At 44.6% G+C, this 17,962-nt stretch overlaps 1 protein-coding gene across 1 annotated transcript in view; it reads left to right on the top strand.

The window, feature by feature from the left end:
- The window catches only part of LOC138850995 (medium-chain acyl-CoA ligase ACSF2, mitochondrial-like), a gene marked incomplete at its 3' end in the record, with an annotated part of 33,165 nt that extends 27,127 nt beyond the window's left edge, over nt 1-6,038 (top strand). The window contains exon 6 of the mRNA XM_070080266.1: nt 5,921-6,038. Coding sequence (XP_069936367.1) covers nt 5,921-6,038 — 118 coding nt within the window. The remainder of the gene's footprint in view (nt 1-5,920) is intronic.
- Between the last annotated feature and the right edge of the window lie 11,924 nt (nt 6,039-17,962).

Raw genomic sequence — 17,962 nt, 5'->3', positions numbered from 1 at the left:
TCAGAGATTCACAGTCTGACCACGGACCAATGTACCGGCTGAACCAACCCTTCTCATAGACCCTGCGAGACAGACCTCAGGTAAGGAAGTCATGTACACACAGACAGACCTCAGGTAAGGAAGTCATGTACACAGACAGACCTCAGGTAAGGAAGTCATGTACACAGACAGACCTCAGGTAAGAAAGTCATGAACACAGACAGACCTCAGGTAAGGAAGTCATATACACAGACAGACCTCAGGTAAGGAAGTCATGTACACAGACAGACCTCAGGTAAGGAAGTCATGTACACAGACAGACCTCAGGTAAGAAAGTCATGAACACAGACAGACCTCAGGTAAGGAAGTCATGTACACAGACAGACCTCAGGTAAGGAAGTCATGTACACAGACAGACCTCAGGTAAGGAAGTCATGTACACAGACAGGCCTCAGGTAAGGAAGTCATAGACACAGACAGACCTCAGATAAGGAAGTCATGTACACAGACAGGCCTCAAGTATGGAAGTCATGTACACAGACAGACCTCAGGTAAGGAAGTCATGTACACAGACAGACCTCAGGTAAGGAAGTCATGTACACAGACAGACCTCAGGTAAGGAAGTCATGTACACAGACAGACCTCAGGTAAGAAAGTCATGAACACAGACAGACCTCAGGTAAGGAAGTCATGTACACAGACAGACCTCAGGTAAGGAAGTCATGTACACAGACAGACCTCAGGTAAGGAAGTCATGTACACAAACAGACCTCAGGTAAGGAAGTCATGTACACAGACAGACCTCAGGTAAGGAAGTCATGTACAGAGACAGACCTCAGGTAAGGAAGTCATGTACACAGACAGACCGCAGGTAAGGAAGTCATGTACACAGACAGATCTCAGGTAAGGAAGTCATGTGCACAGACAGACCTCAGGTAAGGAAGTCATGTACACAGACAGACCTCAGGTAAGGAAGTCATGTACACAGACAGGCCTCAGGTAAGGAAGTCATGTACACAGACACACCTCAGGTAAAGAAGTCATGTACACAGACAGACCTCAGATAAGGAAGTCATGTACACAGACTTCAGGTAAGGAAGTCATGTACACAGACAGACCTCAGGTAAGGAAGTCATGTACACAGACAGACCTCAGGTAAGGAAGTCATGTACACAGACAGACCTCAGGTAAGGAAGTCATGTACACAGACAGATCTCAGGTAAGGAAGTCATGTGCACAGACAGACCTCAGGTAAGGAAGTCATGTACACAGACAGACCTCAGGTAAGGAAGTCATGTACACAGACAGGCCTCAGGTAAGGAAGTCATGTACACAGACACACCTCAGGTAAAGAAGTCATGTACACAGACAGACCTCAGATAAGGAAGTCATGTACACAGACTTCAGGTAAGGAAGTCATGTACACAGACAGACCTCAGGTAAGGAAGTCATGTACACAGACAGACCTCAGGTAAGGAAGTCATGTACACAGACAGACCTCAGGTAAGGAAGTCATGTACACAGACACACCTCAGGTAAAGAAGTCATGTACACACAGACCTCAGATAAGGAAGTCATGTACACAGACTTCAGGTAAGGAAGTCATGTACACAGACAGACCTCAGGTAAGGAAGTCATGTACACAGACAGACCTCAGGTAAGGAAGTCATGTACACAGACAGACCTCAGGTAAGGAAGTCACACCAAGACACCCGCACTAAGAGATGAGTCCTCATTGGCTTCTTCTTGAGAGCTCTTGGCATCTCCAGCCCCTGTTTTCTAGAAGAAGAATGCACTTACATAACACAAGCCTTTACACGTCTTCAGTTCCCATCTTTCTTCATCCGAGATTGCAGACCCAAGGCACAAGCTATCCTCAACAAACCGCCCATGGAACAGCCCCCAAAACAGTTCATAGCACTCCCATGTGGCAATGTTGCCACGAATACTTGCTATGAGTAACATCAACGTTTCCACCATAAACACATCATCTATCAAAGACCTCACTACGAAACGCAGCCCCACACCTCTAACTTCTACAGCAGGCGTCTACACTATCCCTTGTGGGTTCTGTCCCAAGAAATATGTAGGCGAGACAGGCAGAGATCTTGCAGTCCGCCTGAATGAGCATCGAAATGCCTCTAACAGAGACGATGTAAGGTACGCCTGTGTCCTCCACAGAGACTCCACGGGGCATTTGATGAACTGGAATGAGGCACAACTCGTTCTCACCGAACCAGACCTCAGACGCCGACGGTGCCTAGAAGCCTCACTAATCGCCGTCACCGACACTATAGAACGCAACACTGGAAACTACAAAATTTCAAAAACATTGGCATACATGATACTTAAGCAGCACCAACCCAACAACGCAGGAGTCACATGATTTCATCGTCTACCCGTCCTCATCATAGGTAGAGGTTGTTTTGATAAGGACCTGCCTTGCATGGGCCAGTAGGCTTTCTACAGTGTTCCTCCATTCTTATGTTCTTATGACATTCCTCAGGTCACGTGCGTCACATCTCACTCTCCGCCTATATATATGTCTTTCTACCTCTGTATGTTAGAAGTGATCAAGGTCCCAGGACCGAAACGTTTTCTAATAAATATGTTAGTGTTGGCTTACGTGTCTTTCTAAACCAACTTGTCGGTATTTATTACCAAGGTTTATACCAAGGAATTCATGTACACACACACACACCTCAGGTAAGGAAGTCATGTACACAGACAGACCTCAGGTAAGGAAGTCATGTACACAGACAGACCTCAGGTAAGAAAGTCATGTACACAGACAGACCTCAGGTAAGAAAGTCATGTACACAGACAGACCTCAGGTAAGAAAGTCATGTACACAGACAGACCTCAGGTAAGAAAGTCATGTACACAGACAGACCTCAGGTAAGAAAGTCATGTACACAGACCTCAGGTAAGAAAGTCATGTACACAGACAGACCTCAGGTAAGAAAGTCATGTACACAGACAGACCTCAGGTAAGAAAGTCATGTACACAGACAGACCTCAGGTAAGAAAGTCATGTACACAGACCTCAGGTAAGAAAGTCATGTACACACAGACCTCAGGTAAGAAAGTCATGTACACAGACAGACCTCAGGTAAGAAAGTCATGTACACAGACAGACCTCAGGTAAGAAAGTCATGTACACAGACAGACCTCAGGTAAGAAAGTCATGTACACAGACAGACCTCAGGTAAGAAAGTCATGTACACAGACCTCAGGTAAGAAAGTCATGTACACAGACAGACCTCAGGTAAGAAAGTCATGTACACAGACAGACCTCAGGTAAGAAAGTCATGTACACAGACAGACCTCAGGTAAGAAAGTCATGTACACAGACAGACCTCAGGCAAGAAAGTCATGTACACAGACAGACCTCAGGTAAGAAAGTCATGTACACAGACAGACCTCAGGTAAGAAAGTCATGTACACAGACAGACCTCAGGTCTTGTACACTTTCATCAGATGTTAATTTGAATTATATCTTATTTACAACGTTTCCCTTAAGGTTTTTAATTGTTTATTCAGTTAAATATTATTCTTCACTTGTATGTTTTAATGAAAAACGAAATTTTCCTCTTTCGAAAAACCTTACGAATTACGATTTTATGTTGACAAAATTGTTGGATTTACTGTTTTCAATAATACCAGTAGCATATTATTGTATTTTTTGAAGCGCATAACCCGTGGGAGTCATTCTGAGAAAAAGTGTTTAAGGTTCGATCCTCCATCCAATAACTGTTGCCCTCTCTTTGATTTACCAGGCTGTTGCAGGACTATGACGGTAGCTTCAGTGATTTATATCAAAAAACCTTCACTAAAATCAAGGCGCCTCCATCACGGGACACCGAGCTTGTAGCGGAGTGCTTGTGCTTGTCTTTATCACCTTCCTCACGTCTTCCACCTCCTGCTGAGATACCGAGCTTGTAGCGGAGTGCTTGTGCTTGTCTTTATCACCTTCTTCAAGTCTTCCACCTCCTGCTGAGATACCGAGCTTGTAGCGGAGTGCTTGTGCTTGTCTTTATCACCTTCTTCAAGTCTTCCACCTCCTGCTGAGACACCGAGCTTGTAGCGGAGTGCTTGTGCTTGTCTTTATCACCTTCTTCAAGTCTTCCACCTCCTGCTGAGATACCGAGCTTGTAGCGGAGTGCTTGTGCTTGTCTTTATCACCTTCTTCAAGTCTTCCACCTCCTGCTGAGATACCAAGCTTGTAGCGGAGTGCTTGTGCTTGTCTTTATCACCTTCCTCAAGTCTTTCACCTCCTGCTGAGATACCGAGCTTGTAGCGGAGTGCTTGTGCTTGTCTTTATCACCTTCCTCAAGTCTTCCACCTCCTGCTGAGATACCGAGCTTGTAGCGGAGTGCTTGTGCTTGTCTTTATCACCTTCCTCAAGTCTTCCACCTCCTGCTGAGACACCGAGCTTGTAGCGGAGTGCTTGTGCTTGTCTTTATCACCTTCTTCAAGTCTTCCACCTCCTGTTGAGACACCGAGCTTGTAGCGGAGTGCTTGTGCTTGTCTTTATCACCTTCTTCAAGTCTTCCACCTCCTGCTGAGACACCGAGCTTGTAGCGGAGTGCTTGTGCTTGTCTTTATCACCTTCTTCAAGTCTTCCACCTCCTGCTGAGATACCGAGCTTGTAGCGGAGTGCTTGTGCTTGTCTTTATCACCTTCCTCAAGTCTTCCACCTCCTGCTGAGACAACGAGCTTGTAGCGGAGTGCTTGTGCTTGTCTTTATCACCTTCAAGTCTTCCACCTCCTGCTGAGACACCGAGCTTGTAGCGGAGTGTTTGTGCTTGTCTTTATCACCTTCTTCAAGTCTTCCACCTCCTGCTGAGACACCGAGCTTGTAGCGGAGTGCTTGTGCTTGTCTTTATCACCTTCTTCAAGTCTTCCACCTCCTGCTGAGACACCGAGCTTGTAGCGGAGTGTTTGTGCTTGTCTTTATCACCTTCTTCAAGTCTTCCACCTCCTGCTGAGACAACGAGCTTGTAGCGGAGTGCTTGTGCTTGTCTTTATCACCTTCCTCAAGTCTTCCACCTCCTGCTGAGACACCGAGCTTGTAGCGGAGTGTTTGTGCTTGTCTTTATCACCTTCAAGTCTTCCACCTCCTGCTGAGACACCGAGCTTGTAGCGGAGTGCTTGTACATGTCTTTATCACCTTCCTCAAGTCTTCCACCTCCTGCTGAGACACCGAGCTTGTAGCGGAGTGTTTGTGCTTGTCTTTATCACCTTCTTCAAGTCTTCCACCTCCTGCTGAGACACCGAGCTTGTAGCGGAGTGTTTGTGCTTGTCTTTATCACCTTCTTCAAGTCTTCCACCTCCTGCTGAGACACCGAGCTTGTAGCGGAGTGCTTGTACATGTCTTTATCACCTTCCTCAAGTCTTCCACCTCCTGCTGAGATACCGAGCTTGTAGCGGAGTGCTTGTGCTTGTCTTTATCACCTTCCTCAAGTCTTCCACCTCCTGCTGAAACATTTCGTTACCTTTTGTAGCAATCTTTTAATGTGTGATGGAATATTACAGTGAAATATATTCTACAAGCTAAAATGCAAGAATAGGAAATTACTGTGATAGATATGTGAAACACAGGTCATTGAAAATTTTATGAAAAGATATGAAAAATTAGGGTATTGAGGAAAAATATGGAAATTAGGAAAAAATGGAGTCAAAGTGGTGATAGAAAAAAATGTCTTACCAGAGTGGCTCCGCGATGGAATAATTAAAAAAGAGGTTTATAAATCTCCAATAAAAAAAAGAATATTAAAGATTGAACACCACGAGCAGAGTTCTACTTCTGTAGCCATAAATATTAATAAGAAATATGTATTAAGAAAAGATATGTTTACTTCAGTCTTAGGCAGACGTCCTCTTTAACACATTTCTTACTTTACATTGATCAGTAATATATATAATATATTTACCACAGTGGAACCTACAAGTTTGGAGATCTGTATGGCGCTGGTGATAGTTGCCACAAGACGATGCTCGCAGACATTGCCACCAGAGTTAAATTTGATGATCCTTTCAACATTCAGTTTACTTCTGTGAGTATTTTATTTATAATATTATTGTTTGTAAATAGTTCATTACTACTAAACTGATTAGCGAAGAAATCCTGAGGCTCAGTTCTTGATCCAATTAAGTGGCTCTGTAATCGCTACCAAAGGATGGGTGTGGGGTGACAGTCTTCCACAGTATAGGTGTGGGGTGACAGTCTTCCACAGTATAGGTGTGGGGTGACAGTCTTCCACAGTATAGGTGTGGGGGACAGTCTTCCACAGTATAGGTGTGGGGGACAGTCTTCCACAGTATAGATGTGGGGGGTGACAGTCTTCCACAGTATAGGTGTGGGGTGACAGTCTTCCACAGTATAGGTGTGGGGGACAGTCTTCCACAGTATAGGTGTGGGGGACAGTCTTCCACAGTATAGATGTGGGGGGTGACAGTCTTCCACAGTATAGGTGTGGGGGACAGTCTTCCACAGTATAGGCGTTGGGGTGACAGTCTTCCACAGTATAGGTGTGGGGGACAGTCTTCCACAGTATAGATGTGGGGGGTGACAGTCTTCCACAGTATAGGTGTGGGGGACAGTCTTCCACAGTATAGGTGTGGGGTGACAGTCTTCCACAGTATAGGTGTGGGGGACAGTCTTCCACAGTATAGATGTGGGGGGTGACAGTCTTCCACAGTATAGGTGTGGGGGACAGTCTTCCACAGTATAGGTGTTGGGGTGACAGTCTTCCACAGTATAGGTGTGGGGGACAGTCTTCCACAGTATAGATGTGGGGGGTGACAGTCTTCCACAGTATAGGTGTGGGGGACAGTCTTCCACAGTATAGGTGTGGGGTGACAGTCTTCCACAGTATAGGTGTGGGGGACAGTCTTCCACAGTATAGATGTGGGGGGTGACAGTCTTCCACAGTATAGGTGTGGGGGACAGTCTTCCACAGTATAGATGTGGGGGGTGACAGTCTTCCACAGTATAGGTGTGGGGGACAGTCTTCCACAGTATAGATGTGGGGGGTGACAGTCTTCCACAGTATAGGTGTGGGGTGACAGTCTTCCACAGTATAGGTGTGGGGGACAGTCTTCCACAGTATAGATGTGGGGGGTGACAGTCTTCCACAGTATAGGTGTGGGGGACAGTCTTCCACAGTATAAGTGTGGGGGGTGACAGTCTTCCACGGTATAGGCGTGGGGTGACAGTCTTCCACAGTATAGGTGTGGGGTGACAGCCTTCCACAGTATAGGTGTGGGGGTGACAGTCTTCCACAGTATAGGTGTGGGGGGGGGTGACAGTTTTCCACAGTATAGGTGTGGGGTGACAGTCTACCACAGTATAGGTGTGGGGTGACAGTCTTCCACAGTATAGGTGTGGGGGTGACAGTCTTCCACAGTATAGGTGTGGGGTGACAGTCTTCCACAGTATAGGTGTGGGGTGGCAGTCTTCCACAGTATAGGTGTTGGGGTGACAGTCTTCCACAGTATAGGTGTGGGGGACAGTCTTCCACAGTATAGATGTGGGGGGTGACAGTCTTCCACAGTATAGGTGTGGGGGACAGTCTTCCACAGTATAGGTGTGGGGGGTGACAGTCTTCCACAGTATAGGTGTGGGGGTGACAGTCTTCCACAGTATAGGTGTGGGGGTGACAGTCTTCCACAGGATAAGTGTGGGGGGTGACAGTCTTCCACAGTATAGGTGTGGGGGTGACAGTCTTCCACAGTATAAGTGTGGGGGGTGACAGTCTTCCACAGTATAGGTGTGGGGTGACAGTCTTCCACAGTATAGGTGTGGGGTGGCAGTCTTCCACAGTATAGGTGTTGGGGTGACAGTCTTCCACAGTATAGGTGTGGGGGGTGACAGTCTTCCATAGTATAGGTGTGGGGTGACAGTCTTCCACAGTATAGGTGTGGGGGTGACAGTCTTCCACAGTATATGTGTGGGGTGACAGTCTTCCACAATATAGGTGTGGGGGGGTGACAGTCTTCTACAGTATAGGTGTGGGGGTGACAGTCTTCCACAGTATAGGTGTGGGGGTGACAGTCTTCCACAGTATAAATGTGGGGTGACAGTCTTCCACAGTATAGGTGTGGGGGTGACAGTCTTCCACAGTATAAGTGTGGGGGTGACAGTCTTCCACAGTATAGGTGTGGGGTGACAGTCTTCCACAGTATAGGCGTGGGGTGACAGCCTTCCACAGTATAGGTGTGGGGTGACAGCCTTCCACAGTATAGGTGTGGGGGTGACAGTCTTCCACAGTATAGGTGTGGGGGGTGACAGTTTTCCACAGTATAGGTGTGGGGTGACAGTCTTCCACAGTATAGGCGTGGGGTGACAGTCTTCCACAGTATAGGTGTGGGGTGACAGTCTTCCACAGTATAGGCGTGGGGTGACAGTCTTCCACAGTATAGGTGTGGGGGTGACAGCCTTCCACAGTATAGGTGTGGGGGTGACAGTCTTCCACAGTATAGGTGTGGGGGGTGACAGTTTTCCACAGTATAGGTGTGGGGTGACAGTCTTCCACAGTATAGGCGTGGGGTGACAGTCTTCCACAGTATAGGTGTGGGGTGACAGCCTTCCACAGTATAGGTGTGGGGGTGACAGTCTTCCACAGTATAGGTGTGGGGGGGTGACAGTTTTCCACAGTATAGGTGTGGGGTGACAGTCTTCCACAATATAGGTGTGGGGGGGGTGACAGTCTTCTACAGTATAGGTGTGGGGGTGACAGTCTTCCACAGTATAGGTGTGGGGGTGACAGTTTTCCACAGTATAGGTGTGGGGTGACAGTCTTCCACAATATAGGTGTGGGGGGGTGACAGTCTTCTACAGTATAGGTGTGGGGGTGACAGTCTTCCACAGTATAGGTGTGGGGGTGACAGTCTTCCACAGTATAGGTGTGGGGGTGACAGTCTTCCACAGTATAGGTGTGGGGGTGACAGTCTTCCACAGTATAGGTGTGGGGGTGACAGTCTTCCACAGTATAGGTGTGGGGGTGACAGTCTTCCACAGTATACGTGGGGGGTGACAGTCTTCCACAGTATAGGTGAGGGGGTGACAGTCTTCCACAGTATAGGTGTGGGGTGACAGTCTTCCACAGTATAGGTGTGGGGGTGACAGTCTTCCACAGTATAGGTGTGGGGTGACAGTCTTCCACAGTATAGGTGTGGGGTGACAGTCTTCCACAGTATAGGTGTGGGGTGACAGTCTTCCACAGTATAGGTGTGGGGTGACAGTCTTCCACAGTATAGGTGGACAGGTAAGTGGCCTAACCACTTTGGTGCATTTTAATACAAGTATGTGTGTGTGTGTAGTGTTTTTCACGAGTACATAAAATTCATAAGATGGGGTATACCCAACTACCCATCAGCTGCACACAGTTATACCAGCTGTATACTCGTGTGTTGCTGAGTTGGAAGGAGGTATACTTTTTGCAATTGCTATTTTTTCCGCGTAAGAGGTTGATTTGTAGGTCGCTTGATGGAGTTTGGCTGCTGTCCTGGAGTTGATGGTTGGCTTATCTTTATCTGAGATGGTGCACTGTATAGGATGTTTGAGAATGATACAAGGTTAGTTGTAAGCCGTAGATTGTTTGAAGTGAAGTCTCCATATATTGGGGTATTATTATCCTTGATGGACACAGAATAGTTCACATGGTACCCAATCTTCTATCTCTTCAGGGAGATCACTCAGGATCATTGGTCTCGGGAAGTTCTTCTTGTAGATGAAGCGCTTGACCCTTTGGATTCTGTGGGGAGGTGCGCTGATGGTGTAGTCGGTGGTGTTTGTTGGTTGTAGAGAGTTTTCTTTGTCAGGTATACAGAGTTCTTGCATGTCGTATACTTGTCTCTTTTTTAGTCTATCTATCCTGATATTTATTGCATCGATTCCCTGTTGGATGTGTAGTTCTTCCGTCCTGAGTCTGTCTCTCTACCTGGTGACAGTAATAAAGCGGAGTGCTCTGTTCTGGATTCTTTGTAGCCTTAACATGTTCGATTTGTTTTTAGTCACATAGGCACGCAAGGATGTCCAAGCGAAGGTCTTATCATCAACTTGTAAAGGTACTTCTTGATGTGAGAGAAGGCTTTATTAAACCTGAATAGTTAGATGAGGCGGACTTTTGCTAGGTTCAGTTTTTTGAAGATGTAAGATGTTGAATGGAGTAATCTGTCGATATCATATCCCAGGATCTTAATCGAGTTTCTTATAGCGATAGGCGTACCTCTGTTTGAGATACCTCTTTTGTTGTCAATAGTTGATGCAAGGCAATCGGTGGTGCTGATGAGGACTTTCTCCCAGTTGGCTGTTCTTCGTAGTTCCGCATTCATTTTCTCTATTTTCCTTCTATGCATGTTTATTCCCGACATACGGGTGGAAGATACAACATGGATATCATCGTCAGTAAATTGGGTGATGATAGTATCGTCGAATTCAAGTTGGGAGAGATCGTTTACTATATATTAAAGAGTATGGAGCCGAGTCACGATCCGAGGCACTCCAGCTGTCGGTGTGAAAGTTCTGCCGACTTTCTTGTACCTGATAAGAAGTTGTATATGAGCCTGAGAAAGGTCCAGTTGTGGTCTGGAACGTCGACAAGTTTGAATATGAGGCCGTCGTGCTACAGGCTATCGAAGGCTTTGTTTCGTCCCTAGTAGCAATTTGTGCCAAATATCCCTGTCTCTTTAGGCTATTTACCAAATCGAACATGATTTGGTAAATAACCTGCTTTACAGTGAAGAGGTGAAGTTTTGGTGGTGTCTTTTACACGCAACTTGATAATTATTCATGCTGTCCTTAATATCTCTAGTTGTTTTTTACTGCTGGTAGGTATTTGATGTTGTTAGTTCGCAGCATGACTGGGTGGCCTCAGTGATTATATCGTGGAAGGAGCTGATAGCCTCATCTATTGCAGTTAAGAGTTGGTTCTCAAGAGAAAGAGTATGATCACTTCCTAGGTAGTCCCTGAACTGGTCAAAGCCTAGTGATCTTGAGTTGAGTTTCGGGCGGGTGGGTATGTGGAATGGTGAGGTGTAAAGCTTTATTAAAACAGGAATGTGCTCTGACCCACCATTACCGCCTGGTGAGACTTTGCAGTGGAATAGGTCGCAGTCTCTGTTGGTAAGTACTACGTCAGGAGTCCCAGGGTGGGGGCCCACATATGTCTTGAAGAATGGGCCTTAGAATGATAAGTTTCTTGCTGTCATTATATTGAAGAGCTGCTCACCCTTTTGGTCGCCTAGTGGTTGAGCGGCGGCGCCGCAGCTGAAGAGAGCAGGGTGATGGGCATTAAAATCTCTTGCTAGCACTTACCTTACCTTTGATATACCTTTGAAGATTTCGAGAGTTTCACTATTCTCGGAGCCCGGCCATGGGCCAGGTTCGTCTGGTGTTTCTTTGGTCAACCAGGCTGTTGCTGCTGGAGGCCTGCTGTCCCACATATCCATCACAGCCTAGTTGATCTGGCACCTCTTGAATGCTTCTACACTTGTTCCAGCTGTGTTTCTGATTTCTGGTAAGATGTTGAATAGTCTGGGACCCCGGATGTTGATACAGTGTTCCCTTATTGTCCCCACCGCACCCCTGCTCCTCACTGGGTTTATTTTACACTTCCTCCCATATCTCTCACTCCAGTATGTTATGGCAGTGTGCAGATTTGGGACCAGGCTCTCGAGTATTTTCCAGGTATATATTATCATGTATCTCTCTCTCTCCTCCCCTCCAATGAGTACATGTTCAAGACTTGAAGGCGTTCCCAGTAATTTAGGTGCCTCACTGCTGCTATGTATGATAATCTATGTAATTGTATTTGTGTTAATCTGAATAAGCTTACTTATAGTTACTTAATACGATCTCTGTGTTTGTTCCAGCTCTGATATTTCTCCTGCTTTGAACGGGGCCGTCAGCACAGAGCAATATTCTAAGTGAGGGAGCACTAGCGATTTGAAGAGTTTAGAGACATTCCTACTAAGTAACCGGTGAAGGGAAATGGACTCCATGTACTACTGTTAGGGAATGCATGTCCTTGCTTCACTAGGACGGCCATTCCACTGTAGGGCCCCTCTACATATGTCGAGTGTTGAGTAACCCCGCAGCTTTATATGTTGGTCTGGTCTGGCTGCTGTCTCGTTCAGGAGGATAATGTCCGGGATGTGTTTACATAGTTGTGTTTCTAGGAAGTAGCGGTTGTTGAAGAAGTGTTGGATGTTGAATTGTATAATCGTGTGTTATGCGTTGATGCTGCGTGCAGAGTGTTGTGGTCTGAGATTATGGATACCTGGTGTGTGCATGCTATCCCTGCTTGATTCACTGGGGGGAGGGGGACTGTGGTACTGAATGGTTCTCTGAAAACAGAATTGTTGATCCTCATCAATACTGCTGGTATTGTACAAGAATGGTATACAATACCGACAAGATGAAATTAAGACACATGTGCAACATCTGGGTATCTCAACGACTACGGTGCTCTTCGCACCTACTCCTAGGTTGAGGGACTGATTACCTCATCTTCTGTACATAGTTCTACTATCTTCAAGTTATGTCCTGGAATTTGTATTGATAAAGCCACTGGATGGCGAAACGTCTACATTAAAGATACCCAGATGTTGCACATGTGTCTTAATTTCACTGCTGGTATTGGATACACTGACGGATCAGATTCGTCATCTGACTCTAGGGATACGTCAGCTGCCTCGTCCCATCCACGTCCCATCCACCTCGGTGATGGCAGACATTGGGTTCTCTTCATGGAAGGGTATGAGGGTGAGTTAAGCTGGATGCCCAGCGGCTGCATCACTCAGAGCAACAGTGGAACCTGATCAGTCGTTAGGGTCAGCGTCTACGGTGGCGGATTGTGCAGCAGTGGCTGGTGCAAGTGCAGGGGTCGTTTCTTCATTGCTGGGGTGGGGAGGGGAGGGTAGGGGGTGAGTGTTGAGGGCACATTCACCCTGGTTTCAGGGGTGGGACTCATTAATGAGCACACTGTATCTGGGGTGATTATAGCCGAGGCTCCATCTGCAAATAACAGATCAAGAAGACGAAGGGAAAGCCAGAAACGATGAAGAAGAAAGAGACTGCTGTGGAAACTCCCGTGGAAACCTCCAACGCATTCTCGGTGCTACCCGACGAATGTGAGTCTACTACTGGGATCGTCACGACGAACGACAACAAGGAAGGTAAGAATATTGTTGTTGTTGGGGATAGCCAAGTTAGATACATGGATAGGGCATTCTGCTTGAAGGACAGGAGTAGGAGACAAAGGGTATGCTTTCCTGGGGCTGGGATGGAGGACATTGTTAGCCGGCTTGACAACATCATGAACGGTAATGGGATCAATCCTATTATTTGCCTCAGTGCTGGAGGCAATGATGTAGGCAAGCGTAGAAGTGAGGATTTAGTTAGAAAGTTCAGGACAGCTATAGACATGATTAGGAAGAAGGGGGGGCGCCCTGTTATATGTGGCATTTTGCCAAGAAGAGGTGTTGGTAATGAATGGTTGTCCAGAGCAATTGGTATTAATTGTTGGCTGGATAAACACTGTAAGGATAATGCAGTACCATTCATTGACAACTGGGACAACTTCTATGGCCGAAATGACATGTATGCCAGGGATGGGGTTCACTTATCCAGGGCAGGTGTGGGTTTTCTTGCTAACTCAGTTGAGGGGGTTGTTAGGACTTTAAACTAGGATTAGTTAGAGGTATGGGTTTAGAAATGATTAATAATGAGTATGGATATATTGACTTATGCTCTGATATTAAGAATCTTAATAGTAACTGTCATGGAGTAACTCTGGGTAATGATAATTTCAGAAATTGTGTAAAAACAAAGATGAATAGGAAAAATGTGCAGAAGAAAAAACATATGATGGTATTTTATGCTAACAGTCGAAGTGCAAGAAATAAAATTAATGAACTACGTTTGGTAGCATGTGCTGGGAACTTTGATATCATTGCATTAACTGAAACGTGGTATGATTTAAAGAGTCGGGATATGACTGCTGAGTGTAATATTCAGGGATTTAAGTTATTCAATGTGGATAGATGTAATGGGAAGGGGGGAGGAGTTGCATTGTATGTTCGAGAAAATATTAATTGTTGCATAAAAACAGGTATAAAAATAGATGGAGCAGTAACAGTCTGTTTGGGTAGAGTTCGTGGAGGGTCAAGAAAAACTAATTCTAGGTGTAATATACCGACCTCCAGGCTTGGATCACAATAGAGGGAGACTTCTTTGGGACGAAATTGTTAGGGCTTCTGGACACAGTAACGTAGTCATAGTAGGGGACTTTAACTTTAGCCAAATTGACTGGAATTCTTTGACAGGTAATCTAGAGTCCAGTGACTTCATGGAAACAGTTCAGGACTGTTTTCTGAAACAGAGTGTAACTGAACCTACCAGGGGTAATAATTTGCTAGACCTAGTCTTGTCAAATAAGGAAACACTCGTGAATAATCTGGAAATCACTGAAGAGCTTGGCGCAAGTGGTACAAATCCATCACCTTTAGCATTAATTGGGAATGCAAGAATAATGATAATACAGTAAAAATCCCCGATTTTCGTTCTGCCGATTATAATGGACTTAGGGAACATCTGTCTAATCTTGATTGGGGTTATCTGGCTAATGATTTTATTGACGATAATCATACTTATGAATATGAAGGGATCTGCTTTTATGATTGTTTTCTTAATAATGTACACAGTGCCCAGAGTATATACATTCCCCAGAAAGAAATTAGGTCTAATAATAACGATCCCAAATGGGTTAACAGGAGGCTAAAGCATCTATTAGGGCGCATCAGAAGAGGAGAGGTTAACCTTACTGACCAATATGTTCAGCTTAAAAGAGAAGTAAAAAAGGCGATTAGAAAGGCTAAACGTGACTATGAAATTAGAGTTGCTAATGAATCAAAGACTAATCCAAAGGGATTCTTTCAAGTGTATAGGACGAAGGTGAAGGAAAAAGTAGGACCTCTGAAAATTGGGAATGGACAGCTGACGGATAACGAACTGGAAATGTGCTCCTTATTTAATGACTATTTTTTGACAGTTTTTACACAGGAAGATGTAAATGAGATTCCAGTAATCAATGATTACTTAGTTCCTGATGAATTTAAGTTAACTAATATTACTGTCACGAGGGACATGGTTATTAAGCAGATAGACAAACTGAAGCAAAATAAGTCCCCGGGACCCGATGAGCTGTTTTCCAGGGTACTTAAGGAATGCAAGATGGAGCTTAGTCAGCCATTAACGAGTGTATTCAATGCATCCATCCTTACCAGTGTTGTGCCAGAGTTGTGGAAGATGGCTAATGTGGTTCCTATATTCAAATCAGGGGATAAGTCCACTCCTTCAAATTACCGTCCAATAAGCCTGACATCTATAGTGGGCAAGTTATTAGAATCAATTATAGCTGACATTATCAGAAGTCACCTTGAAGAGCATAACTTGATAAATGAATCTCAGCATGGATTCACGAGAGGTCGTTCCTGCCTGACAAACTTACTGACGTTCTTCAATAGAACATTTGAGGCAGTTGACAGCGGTAAGGAATATGATATTGTTTATTTGGATTTTAGTAAAGCTTTCGATAGAGTACCTCACAAGAGACTCTTAAGAAAAGTGGCAGCTCATGGTATAGGAGGTAAAGTTCTAGCATGGATTGAGGCATGGCTAACCAATAGAAAGCAGAGAGTTACCATTAATGGAGTGAAATCTGAATGGGTATTAGTCACTAGTGGCGTTCCACAAGGATCAGTTTTAGGCCCTCTCTTGTTCATAATTTACATTAATGACCTTCATGAAGGGAGTACGAGTGACATGAGTAAATTTGCTGATGATACAAAGATAGGCCGTATAATTCACTCTGAGGAGGATATCAATGAACTCCAGGACGATTTGGACAAATTAATGTCTTGGTCTGAAAAATGGCAGATGAAGTTTAATGTGGATAAGTGTAAGGTACTTGCCCTTGGTAATGAAAATAACCCTCGAAGCTATAATCTAGGTGAAGTAGAGCTTGGTCATACAGAATGTGAAAAAGACTTGGGAGTCATGGTAAGCAGAAATCTAAAGCCAAGACAGCAGTGCCTTAGTGTGCGCAACAAGGCCAACAGATTACTTGGATTTATCTCAAGAAGTATAAGTAACAGAAGTCCATAAGAACATAAGAAAGGAGGAACACTGCAGCAGGCCTGTTGGCCCATACTAGGCAGGTCCTTTACAATTCATCCCACTAACAAACATTTGACCTACCCAATTTTCAATGCTACCCAAGAAATAAGCTCTGATGTGCAAGTCCCACTCAAATCCAACCCATCCTACTCATGTATTTATCCAACCTAAATTTGAAACTACCCAAAGTCCTAGCCTCAATAACCCAACTAGGTAGACTGTTCCACTCATCTACTACCCTATTTCCAAACCAATACTTTCCTATGTCCTTTCTAAATCTAAACTTATCTAATTTAAATCCATTACTGCGGGTTCTCTCTTGGAGAGATATTCTCAAGACCTTGTTAATATCCCCTTTATTAATACCTATCTTCCACTTATACACTTCGATCAGGTCTCCCCTCATTCTTCGTCTAACAAGTGAATGTAACTTAAGAGTCTTCAATCTTTCTTCATAAGGAAGATTTCTAATGCTATGTATTAATTTAGTCATCCTACGTTGAATGTTTTCTAACGAATTTATGTCCATTCTGTAATATGGAGACCAGAATTGAACTGCATAATCTAGGTGAGGCCTTACTAATGATGTATAAAGCTGCAGTATGACCTCTGGACTTCTGTTGCTTACACTTCTTGATATAAATCCCAGTAATCTATTTGCCTTATTACGTACGCTTAGGCATTGCTGTCTTGATTTAAGGTTGCTGCTTACCATAACCCCCAAGTCCTTTTCGCAATCTGTATGGTTAAGTTCTACATTATTTAACTTATAAGTGCTAGGGTTATGGACACTCCCGAGCTTCAGAACCTTGCATTTATCTACATTGAACTGCATCTGCCACTTTTCTGACCAAGAGTAGAGTTTGTCTAAATCCTCCTGAAGTTCCCTAACATCTACGTTTGAATCAATTATCCTACCTATCTTCGTGTCATCGGCGAATTTGCTCATATCACTAGCAATTCCTTCATCAAGATCATTGATATATATTATAAACAACAACGGGCCCAAGACTGATCCCTGTGGAACGCCACTTGTTACTGCTCCCCACTCGGATTTGACCCCATTTATGGACACTCTCTGCTTCCTGTCTGTGAGCCATGACTCGATCCACGAGAGCACCCTTCCCCCAATGCCATGAGCTGCTACTTTCTTCAACAGTCTCTGGTGCGGAACTCTATCAAATGCCTTACTAAAATCTAAGTAAACAATATCAAATTCTTTATCGTGGTCAACAGCCTCAAAAGCTTTACTGAAAAAAGTTAGTAAATTAGTTAGACAAAACCGGCCTCTTGTGAATCCATGCTGAGTATCATTAATCAAGCTATGCTTATCGAGATGGCTTCTTATAATCTCAGCTATAATTGACTCTAGCAGCTTTCCTACAATTGAGGTCAGGCTTATTGGGCGGTAATTTGACGGTAACGACTTGTCCCCTGTTTTAAAAATAGGAATTACATTAGCCATCTTCCACATATCAGACACTGCACCTGTTTGAAGAGATAAATTAAAAATATTAGTTAATGGTTCACAGACTTCTATTTTGCATTCCTTTAGAACCCTTGAAAAAACCTCATCAGGACCCGGTGACTTATTTTGCTTCAGTCTGTCTATCTGCTTCACAACCATTTCACTAGTGACTGTGATGTTACATAATTTATCTTCTTCTGATCCACTATAAAAATTAATTACCGGAATATTATTAGTGTCTTCCTGTGTAAAAACCGAGAGAAAATTATTTAAAATCGAGCACATTTCATTCTCTTTGTCAGTAAGATGCCCATAGTTATTTTTAAGGG

This window comes from Cherax quadricarinatus, unplaced genomic scaffold (assembly GCF_038502225.1).
Source record: "Cherax quadricarinatus isolate ZL_2023a unplaced genomic scaffold, ASM3850222v1 Contig259, whole genome shotgun sequence".
Classification (NCBI taxonomy): Eukaryota; Metazoa; Arthropoda; class Malacostraca; order Decapoda; family Parastacidae; genus Cherax; species Cherax quadricarinatus.
This window is presented reverse-complemented; position numbering and strand designations above follow the sequence as displayed.